Source organism: Falco naumanni, chromosome 6, assembly GCF_017639655.2.
Source record: "Falco naumanni isolate bFalNau1 chromosome 6, bFalNau1.pat, whole genome shotgun sequence".
Taxonomy (NCBI): domain Eukaryota; kingdom Metazoa; phylum Chordata; class Aves; order Falconiformes; family Falconidae; genus Falco; species Falco naumanni.
The window spans coordinates 19,329,703-19,352,475 of NC_054059.1; the positions used below are offsets into that span (position 1 = coordinate 19,329,703).

At 41.1% G+C, this 22,773-nt stretch overlaps 1 protein-coding gene across 1 annotated transcript in view; it reads right to left on the bottom strand.

Moving 5' to 3' along the window:
- Positions 1-5,920: 5,920 nt before the first annotated feature.
- The window catches only part of AGPAT5 (1-acylglycerol-3-phosphate O-acyltransferase 5), a 60,420-nt gene continuing 43,567 nt past the window's right edge, over positions 5,921-22,773 (bottom strand). Inside the window, exons 7-8 of the mRNA XM_040597501.1 lie at positions 10,147-10,270; positions 5,921-8,484 (exon numbers count right to left, since the gene is read on the bottom strand). Coding sequence (XP_040453435.1) covers positions 8,259-8,484; positions 10,147-10,270 — 350 coding nt within the window. The 3' untranslated portion in view covers positions 5,921-8,258. The remainder of the gene's footprint in view (positions 8,485-10,146; positions 10,271-22,773) is intronic.

A 22,773-nucleotide genomic window follows, 5' to 3' on the forward strand; every position in this document is an offset into this window, starting at 1 on the left:
CTGCAAAGTTTTCTGCCAAAACAGTTCCACATTTCTGAGAGCATCCTTCTTCCTTAACATTATCATGGCCAGGTTTAAGACAAACAAAATCCCACAACCGCCTCCCAATGTTCTGGCAATCTTCTTCGAAAAGCTGTGGTGCTTTTTTTATTGGAAGAGGGACTTGGCATTGCACAAAAAAGTAATCTCACTGCTGAGATAGACTTTTTCTAATCTCAGTGAAAAGTCTGTCTCAATTTGGCTAATTCATAAGGCTTTGGAAAAATACCAAGCCAGCTGTAGTTCACAAAGGCTCGCCAGAGGCCATCTAGAGCTTGCAGGCTTCGTTCTCTGGTGAGTTCATGAGCACGGGACATGCTCCAGGGCCCAGAGTGGGACTTCTCTAGCAATTGCAATTCCTAACTGCTTCAGGCCAGAGCAGTTCCAAATTCAGATACTCAGAGTTGAAATCATGGACTTTTAATTTTTTGTTTTTACCTGTTTGTTTCCAGGCTCCATGAAGACCATTAGCTGAACTGCATGCTGAGGAGGTGAGACACGCAAGAGGAGGAGACAGTTTGGAAAAGGAGGCTTAGAGCAGACAGAATGAACCCTGGCAGAGAGCTGCGGTACCCAAAGGGCGTAGAGACTGGGGGAAAATCAGAGGATGGAGAGAACACTGAGGCACGACAAAGTGCAGAGTGTGGCAAGGCAAGTGGGAAACGGCACGTGGGGAAAGGATGTGAGTGACCTCATTTCAGCCTCTCTTTGCACGTTATTCTGAGCTCACTTAGGAACCATTGAGCTCACTTAGAAGGCCTTCCCATAGCTTACTGACTACGCTAAATAAACCTGGTTATGAAGACAGAATCACACATTTCCACCTGATACCATCACGGTGAATGTTATTAAAAAAGCTCCAAAACTTCCCAAAACAAAGTGCTTGCTGAACACACCCGAAATGCAAGGAAGGGCATTACCATCATATTACAAACAGAAAACCAGAGCCTGGAAGTATTTCCTGATTATTCAATCTGAGAAGTAGATTTGTTCTACCAGAAGACTGTATAGTGCTGTGTGGGTGTACTTCATATATTCCTGTTACCCTCTACAGCAGATACAAGTCCTAGATTTTTCTGCAAACTAGGCTTAACTAATGTCAGACATCTAAGGAATAAAGGATGCAAAACTCATAACTGCATGTGGAAGAATTTGGCCTGAGCTGAGGAAGAAGGGAGGGGTCAGAATCTGCAGCCTGGCAGACCCTTAGCCAATTATTCTACAGTATCATTTGATATCAAAGTTACTCCAAGCCTGAAGGGTTCGGGAGCACTCCTTCCCTTCCAGGATGTCATAAAATTTGGGGAGAATTTTCATTCTAAAGCTTCAAATTTGTCCTACTAAAAAAAAAAAAAGGGGTGGGGGGGTGGAATTCAAAGTCCCTATGTACTTCAGCTGAGCCTGGTCTGGCCCTGGAGACACTGCCTTTGCCATGAACACTGCGTAACAGAGCGGTGCTGCCAGTGCCCACTACTTGCTCTGAGATACCCTGTTCAAACAGGCACTTTGTCATCTCACTGTGAGGGCAGCTCCACCGTTTGGCTCACATTCCCATTCCCAGTTTCTTTAGGGCTTGCTGACAGGCCACCTAGGTTTTATCACTGTGACCTGCATTCTTGGTGATTGAACGTGTTGCTTTTGGACATGTTGCACTGCCAAGAATAATTGTTAGTTTTAAACCGGCTTTGAAAGCAGCAGCCAGCTTGCCGAAGGGATGCAGAGGATGAGTTAGTGATGGCAGCCACTTGGCATTTCCAACCCTGTGGTGTGAAGGAGGATGTGTTTTAAATATTGTGACTTCTTGAATCTCCCATTATCTTGTCAGAGAAGAGGAATGCAATTGACAGTATCAGGATACGTACACATGATCTCTTATTACTGTTTAAACATAGAAAACAAACTCATGAGCTGACAGGATCACTATTAGCTATGCAAAATTATTTGTCAGCTCTTTGGAATATGTTTACTTTTCTGGACAGTAAAAACACTGTTTCTTCAGCAACTTCTACTTTTTTGTCCTTAAACAGCAGTGTGAATTATGTTAGTCACCTATATTTATTTATTTCTTGTTACAAAAGCAGGTGGGCCTACAACTGCAATTGAGTCCTATCTACAAGTGCATAGTTCCAGAAAGAAGTAATTCTGCATTTTAAATTATCCTCCCTGGCTATAAAAACCTGTGTGTTTTTAAAAAATCTTTTCAACATTTGTCAGTATGTCACCATACTAATGCAATCCTTTGTGGTCATCAGGAATTTATTAAAGCACCTTCATGTCAAACCAACTTTGTTTATACCTCACGTGACAAGAAGCGAAGACTTCTTAATTTATAGAAGCCCAAAAATGCTCATAGATTCTACAGATTTAGAGGCAATTTTTAATAGTCTTTTTATCACACAAGACTTTAAAACACTCAGATGTAAAGTAACATAAAGGCAGTGCCATTTTCTGAACCTATAATGTTTCAACTAAGTGCAGTGTTAGACTATACATGTAAATGCCTGGTAAACTATAAGTGGAAACCTAAAGCAGGGGCTGTTATGTACACAGCATGAAAAGTAATTTAACTTAATAACTCCAGTTCAGGTTTCAACCTTGAGAACTCTGCATATTCTTTTATTTGTGCCTAACGATGCTGTACAGCATTTGATACTTTTGGGATCATTACAATGTTAAGTCTCCCATCTTGTCCAACTGCAAATTAAATTCTCTCTAGCAATGTTTCCCCTGTGGGCCCAACTGCATGAAACAGTTGCACAGCTGAGTAAAGGCAAGGGGCTGACTGCATCCAGAAATTCAAAACTGCTTTGGCAATTTCAGCTCTTTTGGGTGTCTCTGAAGAGGACAGGGAAGGAGGGACTTGGTGCAGAGTGTGGGATCACAACAGGCATAGGAGCGACCAGGTCTGCTAGCACCCGTGATGTGCCAGGCTCACTCCTAACATGGAAAGGCACTTCAAAAATACAGCACTTTAGAGCAGAACCTTCTGCTCTTCTTTATTTTGTAATCACAGTCTGGAGGCTACAGCTGCCTGCACACTGGTGTGAGCTGCTGGGGCCATCTCTGGTTCCACTTTGTCCCTAGTGCAGTTCAATTTTGGGTGCAGATATGCTCCAGGGCTGAAGCTGAATGCAGTACCCAGCCAATGCCTTCAGCACCAGTCAGTCATGCTGGGCCTACAAATCTTGCAATCTTTTCTGACCTTTGCCAGAGCACCCAAGAGGTGAAAAGCAGCACTGGTACACCCTCCTGAAGACATGGGGTGGTGGGAAAAGTATGGTAGCTCTGGTCTTCCTCAGGCCAGGAGATGTTGAGACCGTTCTCCTACTTCCCATTCCAGTGACTGGGCTTTCATGCCCTGAAGTGGGCATCACCCTCCAACTTGTCGCCCGCCCATACTTCAGAGCACCAAAGAGCCCCAGCTCACCTTTCAGAAGGGCCCTCTGGAGAGCATCCAGGTCCTGGATACTTTGCAAAAAAGCTATGTGGGTTTTAGGACCTACCTCTCTCTGAAACCCTTTGTACTGGCAACCCATGGGGATGCCTCAGTCTACGGTGGTGGGACTGGAATTTGAGGGGACTGTTTACTGCAGGGGCTTTTATGGAGAGCCTGGCAGATGACACCAGCAGCTCCATCTGCCACTGCATGGCCAAAGGACCAACAGGAACTTCTGCCCTTGAACATCTGCATCCTCTGCAGTATCTCTGGGCCAATCGGGCAAACAGGTTGAAATAGCTCTGGTTCAGATTAGTTACACAGGGAACACAAACAGAAGCATCAACGTGACCTTCGAAAACTGAGTTCCCACACAAGATGAAAGGGAGGCAGAATGGCTGCGAAAGTTTGTACAAGCATAACTAATTAAGTTTTCACGTTACAAATACAACTCAGGAACAAATCATTATTTTTTGGAGTAGCATCCAGTCTTTGCATTTACTTATGGCCATGCAAGCTGTCCATCAGTGGAAGAACATGCCCCAGCAGAGGTGGGAGTGAGATCCATCTCAGATGTCCGATACAGACCAGTAACCCCTCTCTCGTCAGCAACATCTCCTTCCAGCCCCCCAGCAACAGACCCCAGCCTCTTCACTGGCATTTGCTCACCGAATGCCAGTCTTCAAACATAGCTTGAAGGAGGCAGATTATCAGTGGTCTACTTGTCAGCAGTTTGTCAGGCTGAGCACAAACAGGAAGGTTCAGGAGAAGAATGGAGGAACCCAAGATTTGCATCAGTCTGAAAAGTAATGAGGGACTCCTTGTTAGGAAAATAACAGACCAGTCAGTCCAGGGTAGAGCTGCAGATCTGGGACTGGAATAGGACAGGTAGGAGAAATACTCACCACGCTGACAGAGAAATTGGCCCACACACAGAAAACAAGTCTTCCCTGGAACTAATCCGCTGTGGTCACGCCTGACTGCAGCTGATGTTTCTAATCTTTTCCTCTGTATTAGATTATCACTGCTTTTCCTTCTCTGGATTTGCTCTGTGTTTCATTTTACTTGCATGACTTTTGCCATTATACAAACTTAAAGTAACATTTTTTTTTTTGTCTTGCGCTTAGCAAATTGTGAAACATGCTTCACTGGGAACACAGAGCTCCAAACTGATGAGACAGGCAAGAACATGAAAATAAGGACAAGAGAAATCCCATTGTGTTCACTTCAAGCCCTGTCATCAGAGTAACTGCCAAAAAGTGACCTAGAACTGCAGGTTAGGCCTGAACTGTGGTTTACATATTTATAAAGGAAAAGGCTTTACAAAGCAGGTGCCAAGATTTTGAACCTATTAACTGCTTTTCTAATGCTTTTCTGGGTCTCATTGAAATTTCTGCTATTGAAAGTGTTATTTATTTGGAGGTGGTGAGGGCAGGATTTTTTTTTATTTTTAACACCATGCCAAAAATCCCAAACCTGCTCCTGGTCCTCTTCATCATCCAAACCTAAAATACCTTTCTTTCCCCCAAAGTAAGTCTATATGTTCTATGCATACTAAAATGCCTAAATTATTAGGGGCCAATTTTTAAGTACTAAAATGTTTTACAGGTATGCTATGTTGTACTGAAAGGAAAAAAACATGCTTCAGAGGAGTTCGCAAAAGACTGCATCAGGCTGGACCCCTCACGTGTCCTACTCAGTCATTTCTTCACAGTAGCATCATTCCGTGCTTTAGTTTTCTGTCTCACTTTTTGTGTTCTCCATTATTTAAGTTAATGCTTCCTTACTAGTCCAATTCCTTCCACAAAAGTAAACACAAGAATAATATTGTGGAAGTAGCACATAGTGGTGGTGCTGCTGACTGTAAAAGCACATAGTTCATGCATGCTAACAGAGCAGTACTTGTGTGGAGGGAAATCACTATTATCAGAGGCACCGATACAGCTGGAAAACTAAGTTGCTGAACATACAGGTCCCTCTCAGATTTAACACATCACTAAAACTTAGGTGGCATTTGCTACTGAGATATGCCTCTGGTGTTTGTTTGCAATAGCTCTTCCCATCCCCTGGCTCTGTCCACACTGTCAGAGTTGTCTCTGCAAGGCCTATCGCCACAGAGCCTGATTCCCGGCCAGAATTGTGGTACTGCACACTAATGAACGTTATTAACAAGCAACAAGTGGTGCAGGTGTTCATGGGCTAAAAGCTATTGCAATCTGACCGACCTGGTGGTGTGTTGCATTGGAACAAGCACAAACCGATTCTAACACATTTTTTAGCTGCACGGAAGAAAAAGACAGTTGTTTTCATTGACTGCTTCTCAAACAAATCCTTCCATCAAGGACTTAAAACCACACTTGTAGGTTTTCTCTAAGCAGTTCCTGCTAACCAAGTTACAAACACAAAAGTGCAGAAAAAACTAAACAAGTAGACAGGACAGAAAAGTTGAATGAGCATTGGCTCTTCTTATTTTAATGACGAAATATTTTAAGTTAATATCAGTGCATATTTAGAAATAGCATGTGATACTCCCAATGCCAAATACATCAGCAAATTACAGTTTCAAAACTTTATAAATTAATGGCAAGAAAAAAAAATAATTAAGATTAACATAGAGAATAAGGTTCAAAATAAACATCCTGTTTGTTTGTCGCACTGTGTCAATTATATTCCTGGTACTTAAACAGCAAGGTAGATCCAATATTTCATGGTAATTAGGCTCTCCAAAATAGCAGTTAAATGAATTAAGCTGTTTGCATTTATTTTTGATGTATCATTTAATGTTATTCTTAGCTGTTACAAAGAAATTTAGTCATATCAGAGTAAAATTTCATTCTATGACTGATAAATCACACTAGCATAGGAACACTGCCTTCTGGTTATACCCACTGGAAACAGTCAGCTGAGAATAGGAAGAACTACACGTGAGCACATTTGGCTGTTACATAAAATGGCTTTTTTTTTTTTCTGGTTTCACAGCCTCATAACAATACTGTTTTTCAACATTGTTCCCAGTCATTGTTTTTAAAATGGTTCATCAACATATCCTGAATCAATCACTGATATAAATAACTCCAGTGACAAAATCTATTATGGAAGAACACAGAACTGCAAACTGAAAGTTGTACCAAATGATTTTAAAGTGGAACTGTACTTAATCTATAAAATCCTGTTAAAAAACCCAACCAAACAAACAAAAAACATCACACAGTAAAAGCAATGTCTTTAATTAACTGGCAACAGTGGAATCTGAAAAACTGAGTTACAATTTTTAGAGACAGTTAACTCACAATGGACTCTAATGCAAGCCAAATTGTACTGAAGCTAGAGAGATGCACATTTAAAGCTTGCAAGTGTGATAAAAAAATATTCTCTAGTTCTTTCATTTTGATACAGGGAGTCCAATTCCCTAATGGAAGAAGATAAAATACATCTTCTTTCCAACTCCATCGCTGTACATATATATTCCCTTGATATCAGGAAATGGCATTTCCCTAACAAAAATACCTGCCACGGGAATTGCAGACTTTCTGGTAGTAAGGATTTGTTGATTTTGCTTTTTAAAGTATGTTTTCAAGCAGGTGAAATACTGATAGGATACGCATTTCTTTCACTACTAGTCTATTGCCTAAATCATATACATCAATCCATAACTTCAATCCAACTGCAGTCTGCATTGCCTAGAACGATTTGAGAACCTAGTGTGATACTACGGCATGGAGATGACTGCCAGATTATGAAATACCAGGCTAAATCAGATTAGTAGGAAAAGGCACATGCTTCGGATTTAGCAGGAACATCTGCAGGCTCCTCGTTACCATACCCTTACACTCCTGAAGTTACAGTAATTCTGTGCATTACCCAAACAACAGAGTTTGCTTCCAGAAAATCGTGAGGTAACAGGAAACTTCTGCTTATGGCACATACACATGAAAGTCTGTGAACTCAGCTGAAACTCTTGAGGTGCTTGGGACAACGCAGACACAAGGTAGGCTACAGTCTGGTTAGGCCAGAAACAAAAACTTAACGTATCATTATACTGCATACATTCCTTTTATGCACAAATACAGGGTGCGCAAAATAAGCTGTTTGCTCAGTAAAATTTAATGTTTTGCATATGTAAAATAATCAGTTAATACTGCAATATAATGAAAAAACATGCATTAGATAAACAGAGCTTCTTCCCCATGAACAGGAGTTCTCAGGAACATTTTATTCTGCTTCAGGTAACATCTCATGATTTGCCAGCTTACAGTCCCTTTTAAAGAACACAGTATTTAGCTAAAACTGAAAAGCAAAATTAAAAAACAAAAACAAAGGAAAAAAGTTTTGATTTTAGTTGCAATACAGCTGGGATAGATGCAACTGCGCTGTTGCAATGCACCAAAGAGTAATGAAAATTCAACATGAATATCAGAAGAATAAATAGACACCCTAAATTAATCTTTGTAAATACATTCAAAGGTCCACTTAAGACACCCTTATGCGTAACTCACACTTCACTGAATCTGCAGATAGAGATGGATGTTAGTTCATGGGGAAAGCAATTTATCATGTGACTCGGTTTATCCGTCATTATTTCAGCAAAAATCAGTAGCAAATTTGAAAATCTACATTTATTTTCCCCAGACCGACCACACAGAGGCTTGTCATAAAGTCTATTATTTCCAATGTTCAATCAATAAGGCTTTATTTACACTTTTTTATTATAAAGTCAGGAAAAAGTTTGGTGCAATGTGCAAGAAAAGACTGCACATTTCACTGACTGGAGACTAACATCTGCTTATGGTTTAATGCTAACCCACAGGCAGCCAATTAAAGTCCCATATATCCATGTTTTTACATAAAGTTTCCTTCCAGATTCTGTCAGAAGCATACTAGCAGTCAGGCCACCTAAAAACAGCAAAGATGGCAAAGTTTTCTTGAGGCTTAGTTTGGAATGAACACTTTTCCCAGGGAACTTATTTCTTCTTTTGGAATCCTTTGCATCATAAAACTCTATTAGTAACCTATAAGCAGACAAAAGGACATGGTCAAAGTTACACATTAGCCTACCAGTAACTACCTCTAATCACACATTGTTTAACAATTGATTTCACAATATGCAGCAGCTCATCTGTATCAAGTTTAAATTCTCAGTATGGCTTAAGAATATGATGCATTCAAAGTAGCATGGCACGTCAGAGTACTCAGCCTGAACTCTTGTAAGCAATAAAAGCAGATTTTCCTTAGGGACCAATTTTAACACTGAATATAAAAGTTGAAAAAAGTCCTTTTCATTCAGCATTTAGCAGGTACTGGGCAGTATCGTAGGACAAACCAGCACACAGTTAATCACTGAACACCAAAGGAGGGAGGAAAAAGTATCTTCGTAAAACAGGCTAATAAATAACAAGGGCTCTCAAGACACTAAATATTTTGGAAGCCATAGGTGCAAGAGTAAAATGCTACACCACTGGTTTAACTTTCTTCTTCCTATTTTTGAAAACCAGTAATAAATGGATTTGAAAATTTTGGGGTTTTGTTTTAAGTATCTCTAAATTCGCCTGACAGACTGCTTTGGTCCCAGGAAAGATGTTCCAGTTAACAGGAGTCTACAACGAGACAGATGATCTGGGTTCAGTTTTGCTGGTCTTCACCAGAAGACTACTTCAGGGATACTGGACAGCCTTTTACTGTATGCATCAGTTCCTTATCTATAAAATCAAATTCAGACCTTCTTCCTCTCAAAATTGAAGAAAAATTACTTAGTGATCCTAAACTTCTAAGACACTTTAGTAACAGTGCCATTTTTACAGATAGTCATCTTAAGTTTTACATGGATTTGAAGTTCACATGACAAATTAATCTAGTTTTACTTCCATGGACTATGAGACTGGTGGAACAATTTTAAAGCAGAACATACTTGAAGAACCAGGGAAATTTCTGTCTCACACAATGTATTCAAAGATTTGGGAATTAAACAGATTAATCTCCCTTAAACTGGACTTCAAATGTGGCAAAGCAAACCATCATCTCTCAAACAATATTTAAATCCCACATTTAGGCATGGAGTCCTTCCAGAGCACAAGGTCACCCAGGATCTGCTGCATATGCTCACTAGTGACCTTATCAGGAGATACTGGAGGGAGCCAGTCACTTCAGTTCTGCCACGATTCAAAGACAGACAGATGAAACTTTCACTTCACCTAATTTTCCCAGCGAAGGTAGGGATCTCGTGTTTTTATCCAGTCACTATCTGATGGAAGATGCATAAACAGTTTTGGCAGATTAGATCAAGATCTGCCCCTTTCTAACTGTAACCTAACACTGATTACGAGGCTAGAATCAGCTTTTTGCTTTCTTGCCTACCATGGGCATATTACGTTCATGGCTGCATATGACTCAGCTACAAGAAGATACATGGCGAGTATTCAGATGAATATGAGTCTTGCCTGGAACATGGACTCACACTTCTTCAGTGTAAGGAAGCTCTGAAACCCAAGAATCCCAACCTCTTGAACAAAAGGTTTAACCACAAGGTTATTATACAAAGCATGCACAGGACTAGCAACACCATCTCTCTTCTGAGAGCCTTACAGCTTGCACTGCTGGTAACACAGAAATCATGGGTATATCTGTTAACATGAGACAGCTTCTTGAAACAGAAAATCCTGCATATTGCTACTCACTTATCCTTTATTTCAAAACGTTCATGAAGCCACCTTCTCATATACATCTGCTCTTCTGGAATGTCCTTCAGTTCAATTCGATCAATGAAAATATGAACTCTGGGGCATTCCTTGCAAAGAAACTCTAAAAGGAGAGCAAAACAACAGAACTGAGTTAGAAAAACACCGTAGGACATTTATTTGTCTAAACTACACCAGAAATCTGACCTCATAGCTTTAAGTGCCTTGAAAGTCTAACTTCAGTTCTCAAAAGCCTCCCCTCTTCATGTTCAGACCCTGAGCACTTCACTAAACTTGGAAGCCATCTGGCCTAAATACTTTTGAGATGGTGGCCCATTATCATGTACAGCATGGAAAAGCTGTCCTAAAATGCACCCTGCTAACTATAAAATGCTGTGTTTGAAAATGTTATACTTCCACCTCAGCAGCAATTTACTCATTCTGTAGCATGGGATGCAATAACTTTGATGTCATAAAGTTACCCACCCCGCAGTTCTGATTAAAGTTAGTAATCCTCTTTGCTCATCCTTTTTGAAATCTAAATTTTGTTTGCTCCTGGATGACAAAATCAGAATTACAGTGATTTCCTGAAGTATGTCAAGAAGGAAGTGGGCTTCAGTTTAAATAATAACCTATAATTAAAAAGTATAATAGTTCAAAAGACTCAGAACAAAATGCTGCCTTCCATTTTGCATCCCTTCATTTTTCCTCTGTCTTACAAAGCTCGAGACAGTCCTATTGCTATCCTCTTCTCCCATTTCCTCAATTTGTCCCTAGAAAAATTTAGCGAGCAAGCCTTAATTACAAACAAAACTCCATTACTCAAATAGCCTTGTGGAATTTCTTACAACTAACAAGTGGTAAGAATACTGCTCATGGGATGAAAATCCAACCAGTATTTGTGTATTAGTAATAATTTGCATTTATCAGTAGCAAGGGTATTGCAATAGCCATAGCATCCCTGTGAAGAGATGTACGATGTGAGGATGGAAATGCTTAGAAATTTGGACAGTCTTCATATTTTGAAAAGGGACCAGAAGTGCCTTCCTACAATACCGACAGGCAACAAATGTAACACAGACTGGGTGGTCCTTTATCTTGTTGACATTCTTTGGACAGCTGTGCAGATGTATGGAAGACTTTGACCCCTAACTGTTAGGGGTATCTTGAGGAATGACTATGTGCAACATAATTGTTGCTGCCTGTACTTCTTTATTATTGTCTGCCAAAGCAGATATCCCCCTATTTGTTTTTCTGCTTTACAGGATTATTGATTGTTAAGGACTCTGCTGTAAAAGCAATCCTTATCGTATACTAGAAATTGCCTCAGAGATTTTCAAAAGCCTATTCGTACAAATGTATTTGTGGGCTTGTAGAGGGGGAAGGAAGGAGAACAGCTAAAGAAATCAGCAAAGTCTTACAGCATTTTGAAGCAGAAATCTGTAAGGTGCTGTGTGCGGTTTTGTCTAGTCACCACGGGGTAAAGGGAGCAACATGGGCCACACGCCACCAACTGAAGAAATGGCTGAGGGCTCTAACCAGAAACAAGTCCACCTCTTCACCACAGAGCAGCAAACACAACTGTTGCTAAAAAGTTTCTGGTACAATAATCTGCTAGCTACAGCTATTAGGTGGCAGACAAGTTAAGCACTTGGGAGTCCAGAATGATGGTACGTATAGACATCACCTTGAGGTTTATGTGCGTGCTTTTGCTAACCACAAAGAAATCAGTGGTTCTCTCCAACCTCCCCCCTGCCCACCACCAAAGGCTAGGGGTGGGCAAGATCTTGGGAGGGGACACAGCCAGGACAGCTGACCCAAAGTGACCAAGGGGATATTCCATACCATATGATGTCTACTCAGATATAATAGCTAAGAAAAAGGGGGAGGAAGGGGGGGAGGCATTCATTGTTTATGACATTTGTCTTCCAGAACAGTGGCTACACGTACCGAAGCCCTGCTTCCCGGGAAGTGGCTGAACCTCACCTGCTGATGGGATGTACAGAATAACGTCTTGTGTTTTCCTTCACTTCCACACGCATGACTTTTGCTATTCTTTCATTAAACTGCCTTTATCTTGACCCACAAGGGGTTTTTTTTCCCCATCTTACTTTCTTCCCTCCTTGTTCTGCTGAGGAGGGGAGTGACAGAGTGGCTTGGTGGGCACCTGGCACCCAGTTCAAGTCAACCCACCACAACAGTATTTTCCAGATCTGTTTCTCTTAGGATACTATCCAGGCATATGAATGAAGGTCATTCACTATATGAGCACCTAAAAGCATACTATTAATATTTTAAAATGACAGATGTATCATCCCTGTCTTAAATGCTTATAATGTCCACTGATGTGCAAATCCTCTTTTTGAGTGTCATTACCTATGAAGTGGAACATTCTAACAATATGCAAAACTGTATCTAAAAAAACCCGTGCATGGAAGCCAGATTATAGTCTTTTTTGTACTAGACTCCTAAACAAAACATCTGTGCTATGCAAATTTAGCTAGGGCTGAAGATCTAGTTTTAAAAGATGTTAGACACATTCTGTGCATTACATAGTGTATGTTTCTTTTGCTTCACCGCACATAGGCTGTTCTGTATAGGAACAAACAACTCTTTCCTGATGTTATTTATAATCTCAGTTATAAATTATTAAGCAAAGTTACAAACCAAACAAAATTCTAAGCCAGATGAGATACCATTATTAATAGCTATATGGTATTTTTAAAACTAATGTTAAGCTGCTTAAAAAAATACTGATATTTGGTCATTTAAAGACAGCAACAAAGTAAATTATCAATAATAAGCTCTAGTTAACAAAACACAAATAAGGCATTAGTATTTGAAAATTAACACCTTCCACCACCAAAGCTGAAATGTAGCAACTCTACAAATCTTAGAAAGCAAAAAATCCTCCACAAAAATTGAAGCGTTGCTGCTGGGTTTCTACCTTATGCCCAAGTTCCAAAACAAGTTGACCCTTACTACTTCCCACACTAGTCATCTCCAAAGAGTCTAAACCGAGTCCCCATATGTGAAGATCCTAAGACTTTGTTTTAATTTCCCACCTTTGTTAATCCCAATGCCCATCTCCATAGCCTTTCTCTCCCTTGCAGCTTGAGACTTAGTAGAGCCTTGACAAAGACGGTGTAATTTGCAGCTGCAGGTGCTCCCCTAAAGAGGATCATGATGGATGGCTATAAACTCTTCAGAAGGGATGGGCAAGGAAGGAGAGGCGGTAGGGTCACCCTGTATGTTGGAAAGTGTTTTGATTGTCTAAAGCTTAATGGTGATGATGACAGGGTTGAGTGTTTATGGGTAAGAATTGAGGGAAGGCCAACGAGGCAGATATCATGGTGGGAGTTTGTTACAGACCACTGAACCAGGATGAAGAGGCAGACTAAATATTCTAGAAGCAGCTCGGAGAAGTCGCACAGTTGCTAGCCCTTGTTCTCATGGGAGACTTCAACTTACCAGGTGTCAGCTGGAAATACAATACAGCAGAGAGGAAACAGTGTAGGAGGTGCCTGCTGTGTGTGGAAGAGAGCTTCCTGACACAGCTGGTGAGGGAGCCAACTGGCGAAGGCACCCTGCTGGACCCGCTGTTGGTGAACAGAGAAGGACCTGTGGGTGATGTGGTGGTTGGAGGCCATCTTGGGCAGGGGAGCCCAAGATGTTATGGAGCAGATCATCATAGGCTCCATCACAAGGCACATACAAGACAACGAGATCAGGCCCAGTCAGCACGGGTTTATGAAAGGCAGTTCCTGCTTGACTGACCTGATCTCCTTCTTTTTCAAGGTAACCCACTTAGCGGATGAGGGAGAGGCTGTGGATGTTGTCTACCTTGACTTTAGTAAAGCCTTTGAGACAGTTTCCACAGCATTCTCCTGGAGAAACTGACTGCTCATGGCTCGGACAAGTGTACTGTTTGCTGGGTAAAAATCTGGCTGGGTGGCTGAGCTCAAAGTGTGGTGGTGAATGGAGTTACATCCACTTGGCAGATGGTCACAAGTGGTGTTCCCCAGGGCTCTGTATTGGGGCTGGTTCCCTTTAGTATCTTTATCAGTGATCTGGATGAGAGGATTAAGTGCGCCCTCAGGAATTTCGCATAAACACCAAGTTGGGTGGGAGCATTGATCTGCCTGAGGGCAGGAAGGCTCTGCAGAGGGATCTGGACAGGCTGGATTCATGGGCCGAGGCCAGTTGTATGAGGTTCAACAAGGCTCAGTGCTGGGTCCTGCGCTGGGGTCACAACAACCCCACACAGTGCTACAGGTTTGGGGAAGTGTCTGGAAAACTGCCTGGTGGAAAAAGACCTGGGGGTGGTGGTTAACAGTCGGCTGATATGAGCCAGCAGTGGCCCAGGTGGCCAAGAGGGCCAAGAGCACCCTGACTTGTATCAGAAACAGTGTGGCCATCAGGGCTGGGGCAGTGATCATCCCCCTGTGCTCGGCACTGGTGAGGCCACACCTTGAATAATGTGCTCAGTTTTGGGCCCCTCACTGCAGGAAAGATGTTGATGTGCTGGAGCGTGTCCAGAGAAGGGCAGCAAAGCTGGTGAAGGGTCTGGAGCACAAGTCTTATGAGGAGCGGCTGAGGGAACGGGGGCTGTTTAGTCTGGAGAGGAGGAGGCTCAGGGGAGACCTTATTGCTCTCTACAACTTCCTGAAAGGTGGCTGTAGTGAGGTGGGTGTCAGTCTCTTCTCCCAAGTAACACAAAATAGGACAAAAGGAAATGGCCTCAAGTTGCACCAGGGCAGGTTTAGATTGGATATTGGGAAGAATTTCTTCCCCAAAAGGGCTGTCAAGCATTGGAACAGGCTGCCCATGGAAGTGGTTGAGTCACCACCCCTGGAGGTATTTAAAAGACATGTAGATGTGGCACTTAGGGACATCCGTGGTTTAGTGGTGGACTTGGCAGTGCTGGGTTGATGACCGGACTCTATGATCCTAAAGGTCTTTTCCAACCTAAATGATTCTATTAGTCTATGATTTCCATCCATCGAATCAAAGCCATTTTATCAAAAGCCTGGGCACTCAGGACATCTGCAGATGACTTTATAATGTATGCAATCAAGCTACTCAGGCAATCTGACGAGTCTTTAATTATCCAATTCATGTCAGGGTTTAATGCAACTAATCCCAATTTTTTTTCTCTAGACGGACAATGTCACTGCAATCACATAAGAACACCAGTGGGTAAGAACAATATATTGAGAGGTTGTTTTTGAGAAGAAACAGCTGGATTTTATCACCACAACCTTTAAAGGATTGTGGTGGTCCCACGACTATTAATTTCACATTAGCTTAACTCCCAGAAGACTTACGTAATTAAGCTAAGAAATAAAATCTTATTGAAGCAATTTATTATGTGCAAATTATATCCAACTTCAGGGACACTAGCCCTCAAGCCAACATCTGACAGGCTTTTCAGATCCTTAAACTTGCCAGAATTCCTTATAATTAACAGCAGGAACAAGGAGGCCTGAACTTTCCTTCAAGACAAAACTTAAGTGCAAATCACACATTATAATCAAACATTGTACCAGGGACAGCATTAGTCAATCAAGAACTGAGTACAATTTGGGTTAAATGAACACTAACAAGCTGTGTGGGAGCCAAGTGGACTGACTTTTGTGTGGGAGATAATTTCCTAATAACACTTTCTATCTGGCTAAATAACAGATGTAAGTGCAGAATGTTTATAATGCTTCTAGTGACCAACCATTGCAGAAGGAAGGAACTGAATGTAACGCAGTGGATTGGGCATTTTTTGTTCTTAAACCGTGACACTGGGGCCTTCCTTCTGTGGGACAAGATTCACACTAACACAGGACTGAAATATTCAGTGCAGAATTAGGATTAATGAACAAGGTGCAACAGCCTTCAGAAAAGGAATCTGGTCTACAGTTTTTAATTCCAAACAAATGTTTTGGGAGGGTGTTTTGCTTGCTGGGGCTTCCACAAGGTTGTACCAGTTTTCAATTTCTCACCTTCAAAAGCCAATTAATTCTGTTTTCAATTATCAGCATTACCAGGGAAAGTAAGGGAAGGAGAGAAGCTCTAAAGCACAGCCATACCTGTAACTGAGAAGGGACACACAAATGGCCTCAGACCACCTTCCTCTTAACTCTACCACAGAAGTTCATTCCACCACTCCAAATTATTTGCCTTGCCCCTTAAGAAAGTTGTGACAGGGGCGTTACACTTAAACAGATATTCCAGTTTTCAATTACTAATGAAGTCTATTTTTATATGCACTTTAAATATGACAGCAATAAAGTAGCTCAGATTTCAACCTCCTACATCAGCTCTTTTACTGCAATGTAATTATTGCCAAAGTCCTTCAAAATTAAGGAAGGACAAACTGTAGCCTGACATAGCAGTGTCTGCTTAAAGAGTCCCTGGTTCTCTCCTGTTTGTGATAAACTGAAAGTGATTATCACAGGAAACTGAAATCTGAATAACCTTTATTATTCTAAATAAGTAGCATTTCAAACATATAAGAGTATGTCTCTTCAGGAATAGAACACTGCATGTTGTGGTGCTTATAGTTTCACTGGCAAAACAGTGATAGCAAAGACATTCATTCCTCTCTGAACTGTAGATGCTTTCTCCACCCTTTTAAAATGTCCATTTTTCTGGACTTAAGTGTGCAGCTACCGAAGCAGCTGGTAAACTATCCCCCCCCCCCAAGAAAGAAATCCCATCTCTCCACCTTCATTTACTTGGTACACCAAAGTAACAACCCATTGGCAAAACAAACTAATTTAAGTGCTGTGTTGTTTCTCTGCCCGAGACCTTCCGTCACCTCAAGTTGAGCTGACAGGAAACTATTTCACGGCTTGCTCTAACAAAACAGAGCAGTGCTACAGCAAAGCGGAACTAGATGGGAAAGCAAACATCCAGGGTACAGCACAGGTTGTTTAGATGGATTAACCTGGGGAGCAGTGGAGGAGTAGGCAGCACTAGCACCTGCTGGTACTGCTGATGTAGGGAAGCGTGGAGGGGATGTTGTGCAGGCTACGTGGAAGCTTGCCTGGGACCTGAGGAACAGCATTTTCAGAAATACTGCTAATCCCCTGTGCAAGGCCTGAGCGGCACAGAGACCAGAGCCTCCACGCATGCACGAGGGGCACAGCGTATGGAGTAAGCACCTCAGGAGCTGGGGGACATTCTGAGATGAGAAATGGGATGCACCTGAATCATTATTAAACCAGGGTGCTGGCAATGAAAACTAAAAAAAGTTAGGGCGCATTTCACCTAGCAGCTGGGGAAAGCTGGAGGTCAGGAAAAGCAGTCTGTTCAGAGGGGCGTAACCTATGAGGTGGATGGGGCTAAAATTCAATGTGAGGGCAAAACTCAGAAGCGCCTCTGTACCAGCATAAGAAGCCTAACCATGAAGACAGAAGAAAAATAATTATTGGCACCAAGAGATTACCCCTGTAAGGCAGGTATCCCAGTGGTCTTGAAGGATCATGCAATGTCATCAGGCTACCACGTTTATAGGAATGGCATAATGGGATGTACAGGTGAGGGAACGGCAGAGTGTGTGAAGGGTTATATAAAGTGTAATAGCCTTATATAACAATGAAATCCTTGTGGACAGAAATCCCAGTGGATGGAAATCCCAGGCCCTAATAAAACATATCCTAGACAGATTTTTAAATTACTTCTTGATAAGTGTGATAACAGTGACCAGAAATTGTCAAGCCAGACTGAGAGCTGCAAGTTCAGGACTGACAGCAAGAGCGTGTGATTCCAGCTACCTTTTATCAAACTGCATCGATACTTCATCAGGATGAGGCATATGCAGTGGGGTGGGGTGGGGTGTGTGGGACAGAGACACCAAACCAACCCAAACCAAAACCAACTAACCGAATGAAAAAAACAGAAAGAAAAAAAAAAAAAAAAAGACAAAAAAAGACGACATTGTTTCCTGGAACAACTAGCAGCAAAACCCACAAGAAAAGATACATTCCCGATGTGGTCTTCAGTGGTGCACAGTGTTAGTGAGAACTGCACTGGAACCACTGTACAATTAATTTAAGCAATGTAGAGAAAGAGACCTAATGAATCCAGTGCACAAACACAGAATTAAAGAACTATGTAATAAGGGAGGGAGGGAAAGAAAAAAACCCAAAGTGCAGAAACAGTGCAAAAGGAGGCAGCCTAGAGGCTGTGAAAAAAGACCCCCTAAATACCAAATCCCAGGAAAACTCTTATTAGAAACCCACATAAAAGATGTATAATACTGCAAAAGAATTAGTCTGGGTGGGTCTGAAACCCATCTGTATGGCTTAAAGAGAAAATTAAGGAGGCTACCACTATACTCCTACCTTCTCTTTGAGGAATGGAAATCTTGTCCAAACAAAGGAAAAGCCACAAAACCACTCATACCAAATATAAACATAAAATTAAAAGGAATAAAAAGGACTTGAAAAATGCAAAGGATGCACTTACCATTTTAACTTTTCTGAATAAATTAAAAGCAGTAAACCAGGTAAGGCACTGGTGGAACTGCTGGATGACAACGGTGTGAAGAGCAGCACTCATGGTAAAGTATAAGCCAATGCAAGAGAAGCTCAAAAATTTATTTGTATTATTTTTTCTTGCTGAAAATGTTTGATTCCTACACCCATTGCATTCTTTGTACCAGATCCCTCAAAGGAAGTAGATCAATAAGTAAACAGACAGCAAGTATTAGACTAAATAAACAAGTTAGATGTCAGGAAGTCACCAAGTCCAGACAGCAATCATTCAAAAGCTCTCAAACGTGGAATTTAAAAACAAAGATGTGTAACCTATCATCACAAACACCCACTGTCCCATAAAAATGGAACCCTTCTACAAACGAGGGCTTTAGAGATGATGCTAGGAAATACAAACCAAAGAGTCTTACCACCCTGGGTAAGATAGCAGGGTCTATAATAACATCACTACACGCAGAGATAATCACAGTCTGTCGGCAAAAAGTTGGCATGGATTCTGTAAAGGGAAATTCTGTCTCACCCATTTGATGGATTTCTACAACAGCGTCAAGGAGCAGGCGGATAAAGGGAATTCACTGGACATGACATATTTAAATTTCCATAAAGTCTCTGAGAGGGTTCCACATTGAAGGCTATTAAAGAAATTAAGCTGCCATGGGATTAGAGGAAATGATGCTTTATAGACTGAAAGCTGCTTAAAGGAGAGGAAGCAAATGGAAGGACTTAATGGTCACTTTTCAGGATGGAAAAACCCCAGCAAATGATGTCCTCCAGGGACTGATGCGAGGACTGGTTTTATTCTGTGTCATGACCAATGAGCTGAAGAAGAGAGCAAACAGTGAAAAACAGTTTTTCACATCTTTTTCAGGACCTCAAGCTCTTCTGGGTAGTCAAATGCTGGCTGAACTCCAACAGGACCTCAAAGCTGAACAAACTGGGTGAAAATGTGGCAGCCAAGCTTCAGCATAAACAAACACGGGGAAAAAAAACCTGAAAACCTAATCACATGACGCTTAACTTGGAACTGGTGCTTACAATTTGGGAGTTGCGGCCGTTCTCTGAAACCATCCTCTCAACTGTGCAGCAGCAGCCCAAATCACCCCAGATAGTGGGTGGCATCAGCAAGGACACTGAGAACAGGGCAAGTGAGTCACTTTGTAGATATATAGAAAGATTGTGAACCCACATTTTAAATACCATGTGCAGTTCTGGTCCCTGTATCCACAGGAGGCTGTACTGGACTCAGAGAAAGCCAAAGAAAAGGCCAACTAAAAGGAGATTTAAGGAGAAAAAGCACTTGCATTACAAACAAGGAGAGAGATTAAAAAGCCAGAATTCTCAGTTTGGAGAAGGGAAGCAGAGGGAATGATATGACATCTTAAAAAATAATATTAAAAAATCCTGAAGATGACAGGTAAGAATTAATCCTGCAAATTCGAGGGTAAATAATCACATTTCTGTACCTTCCAAAAGATGCCCAGATCTAAAGACGCTCTTAAAATTATTATAAAAAAATAGTACATATGGGTTTTTTATACCAGTATTAGCACTGGAGAACAGCAGAGTGTCATTGTAAGATATTGCTGAAACTAGATGGTATTTGACGAAGACCCATAGTACTTGCACTGAAACAATCTTCAAGTGCTTTAATCTGTTATTCTAACAGATGCATTCTGGCCTTTGTACTGCTCTGTAAGAATTTGTAAATATTGTATGTGGGCCAAGTTAGCAGGAGGTTTCCTACAAAAGCATAATGGTTTTGATCAATAGGCTGCCAGCAACAGAACCTTGATCAGGTTAGGTCTGTGGATTACATCTAAAGGGCACCCCACTGCTGGTAACTGGAAAGGAGCAAATTTAGATAATCTGTGTCTGTCCTGGAACATTTTTAAAGTTTCAGAAGTGGAAAAAAGAAGTTGAACTTACAATTAAAAAAAAAGGGGGGGGGGGGGGCAAGAAAAGATACGAGGATTGGACCAGTTCAAAACAATGCTCCAGCAAATAAACAGGATCTGTTCGGAACTACGCCAGCACTGCTAGTATTGATGTTTTTGCCTTTCCTTCAGCCAGTCTGTTTTGATAAATACAGAACAGAGTAGAAGAAACAGACTCTGATCAACAAAAAGGGCAAAAATAAACACAGGCTCTCTAAGCAGCAACATATTTCTGGCCAAACCTGATAGTGTGAAGAAATTAAATTTGTTATTGTTATCCTCAGGGTTTAGATACACTTTTGAGTAAAGATCAGGAGTTCCTCGAGCTGTTGTACATAAATGCTGCCTAGGGAGCTGAATGCTTCTTATGTGCATGAGGCCCAGTGTGCAGGGTAATTTTATGAATCTCCAGTGTAAATACTTCCAAAATCCTCTTTGTGTAGCAGAGGTTTTTGATGACCGTGTGCTTTCTGATCACTAATTCCCAAAGGGAAGCTACAGATATCTACCTTCAGTAGGAGCTGCTTGAGAGTAACAGAGATACACAACGTCCTAGTTTACAGAGGCACACACACTCTAGGCTCAAAGGGATGGTGTAGGGGGTTATTACTCCCATTGGGGGGGTGTTAATAACACTCAGATGCAGCACTCACAGGTGTTTGTGATGTGGGAAAAGGAAGAATCATTTGCGCTTGCCTTATTCTTACACTGCTCCTTAGGCAGTTTTTTGACTGTTGGTGGAGGCAAAAAACTGGGCTACAGGGACTCTGAATAGTGCCATCTTTACGGCCTTGTTCTGAGATATGTAAAGAAACAGAGGTGCCACTCATACTCAGACTGATAGTAATTTCTTTGATTTTTTTGGAGTCCTGTGAAGAACTACAGCAAGGCCTGCATACGTTCCCATAACCTGATGCTGCTCTTCAGTGAAACATCATTATTTTTGAGAAGTAAAATGTTTATTTGTTACAGTACGAAAATACTTTGTGTTTACCCAGACGGTCCTTATCTGCAGAATATTGATGCATATGTCCACATCTGTGTTCAAAGTGCCACTTCAAATAAGCCATCCACAAATTAACAGATAGGCTTTCATCTTATCCAAACTATTTTTACTAGGAAATTACAGGGGCTCTAAAATGACAGATCTAGTCCTACAGAGGACAAGTTAAAATGCATTCAGTTTAAAACGGAATGATAGTTTATTTACTTTGTGGTACTTGGTGAAATCATGTTATCAAAAAAGTTGTATTTTAATATTTTACACAAAATAAAACCAGGGTTTTCCTTTAAAGGAAAAATGAATGATAGAATATCACAGATCTATGTTGTCGACTAGTACTGTTATCAAAATTCCTCCAAGTATTTAAATGGAAATTTACATTTTGAAATATGAAAGGTAGTTACCTAAATATTGCTTGAACAGATGCGGAATTACAAGTTCTTGATGTGAGATCTACTATACATGTTAAAATGAAAATTTCACCAGTGCTGACATCCAGCCTCAGTTCTAATCTACACCCTTTCTTCAGTTGCTCTAAAATAATTGCCATTTACTTTTCCATATTCTTTCATGCAGTAAGAACACAACAGCTAGCAGAGATCTGAACAGATTATTAGTCATTTCATCACTGTAAATCTTACTTTGGACAGTTTTACATTCCTGTTACTGTATATCAGTTTATTATCAATATATCTGTAACCATCTACTTCTTATCATTCTTTGAACCTTGAAAGACAATGGATGTGATCAAATCTGGGCCACGGCCCAGACAAAGACTGGTTTCTATTGCTCCAGCTTCTTTTCCATTGTCCTGTACTTCACTGTCTAACTGGGTCCTAACAAAAATGCAAGCATTTGGAAAAGTGTAATTTCCCCTAGGGAAGATAGGCTAGTCTGACCTCCTCAAATTATACTGATCAAGTGATGTACAGATTTTCAGAAATGTACACAATACACATGCTTTCAAAGTGTTTGCTCTGGAAATTATATACAGCAGAGTCAATAATTCTCAGGAATTCTTCTGACTTCTTTAAGACAGAGTCTACATGTACTTGCTATTTTTATTCAGTGTTTACCATTGTCACATGCTGCTATTTCACACAGTCTTTCATCTACAACGGCCAGATGAATACCATCTGGTTATGTTAAAGCCTTCAGGCAGAATAATACAGATGCAGATGTACATAATGCTCTTTCA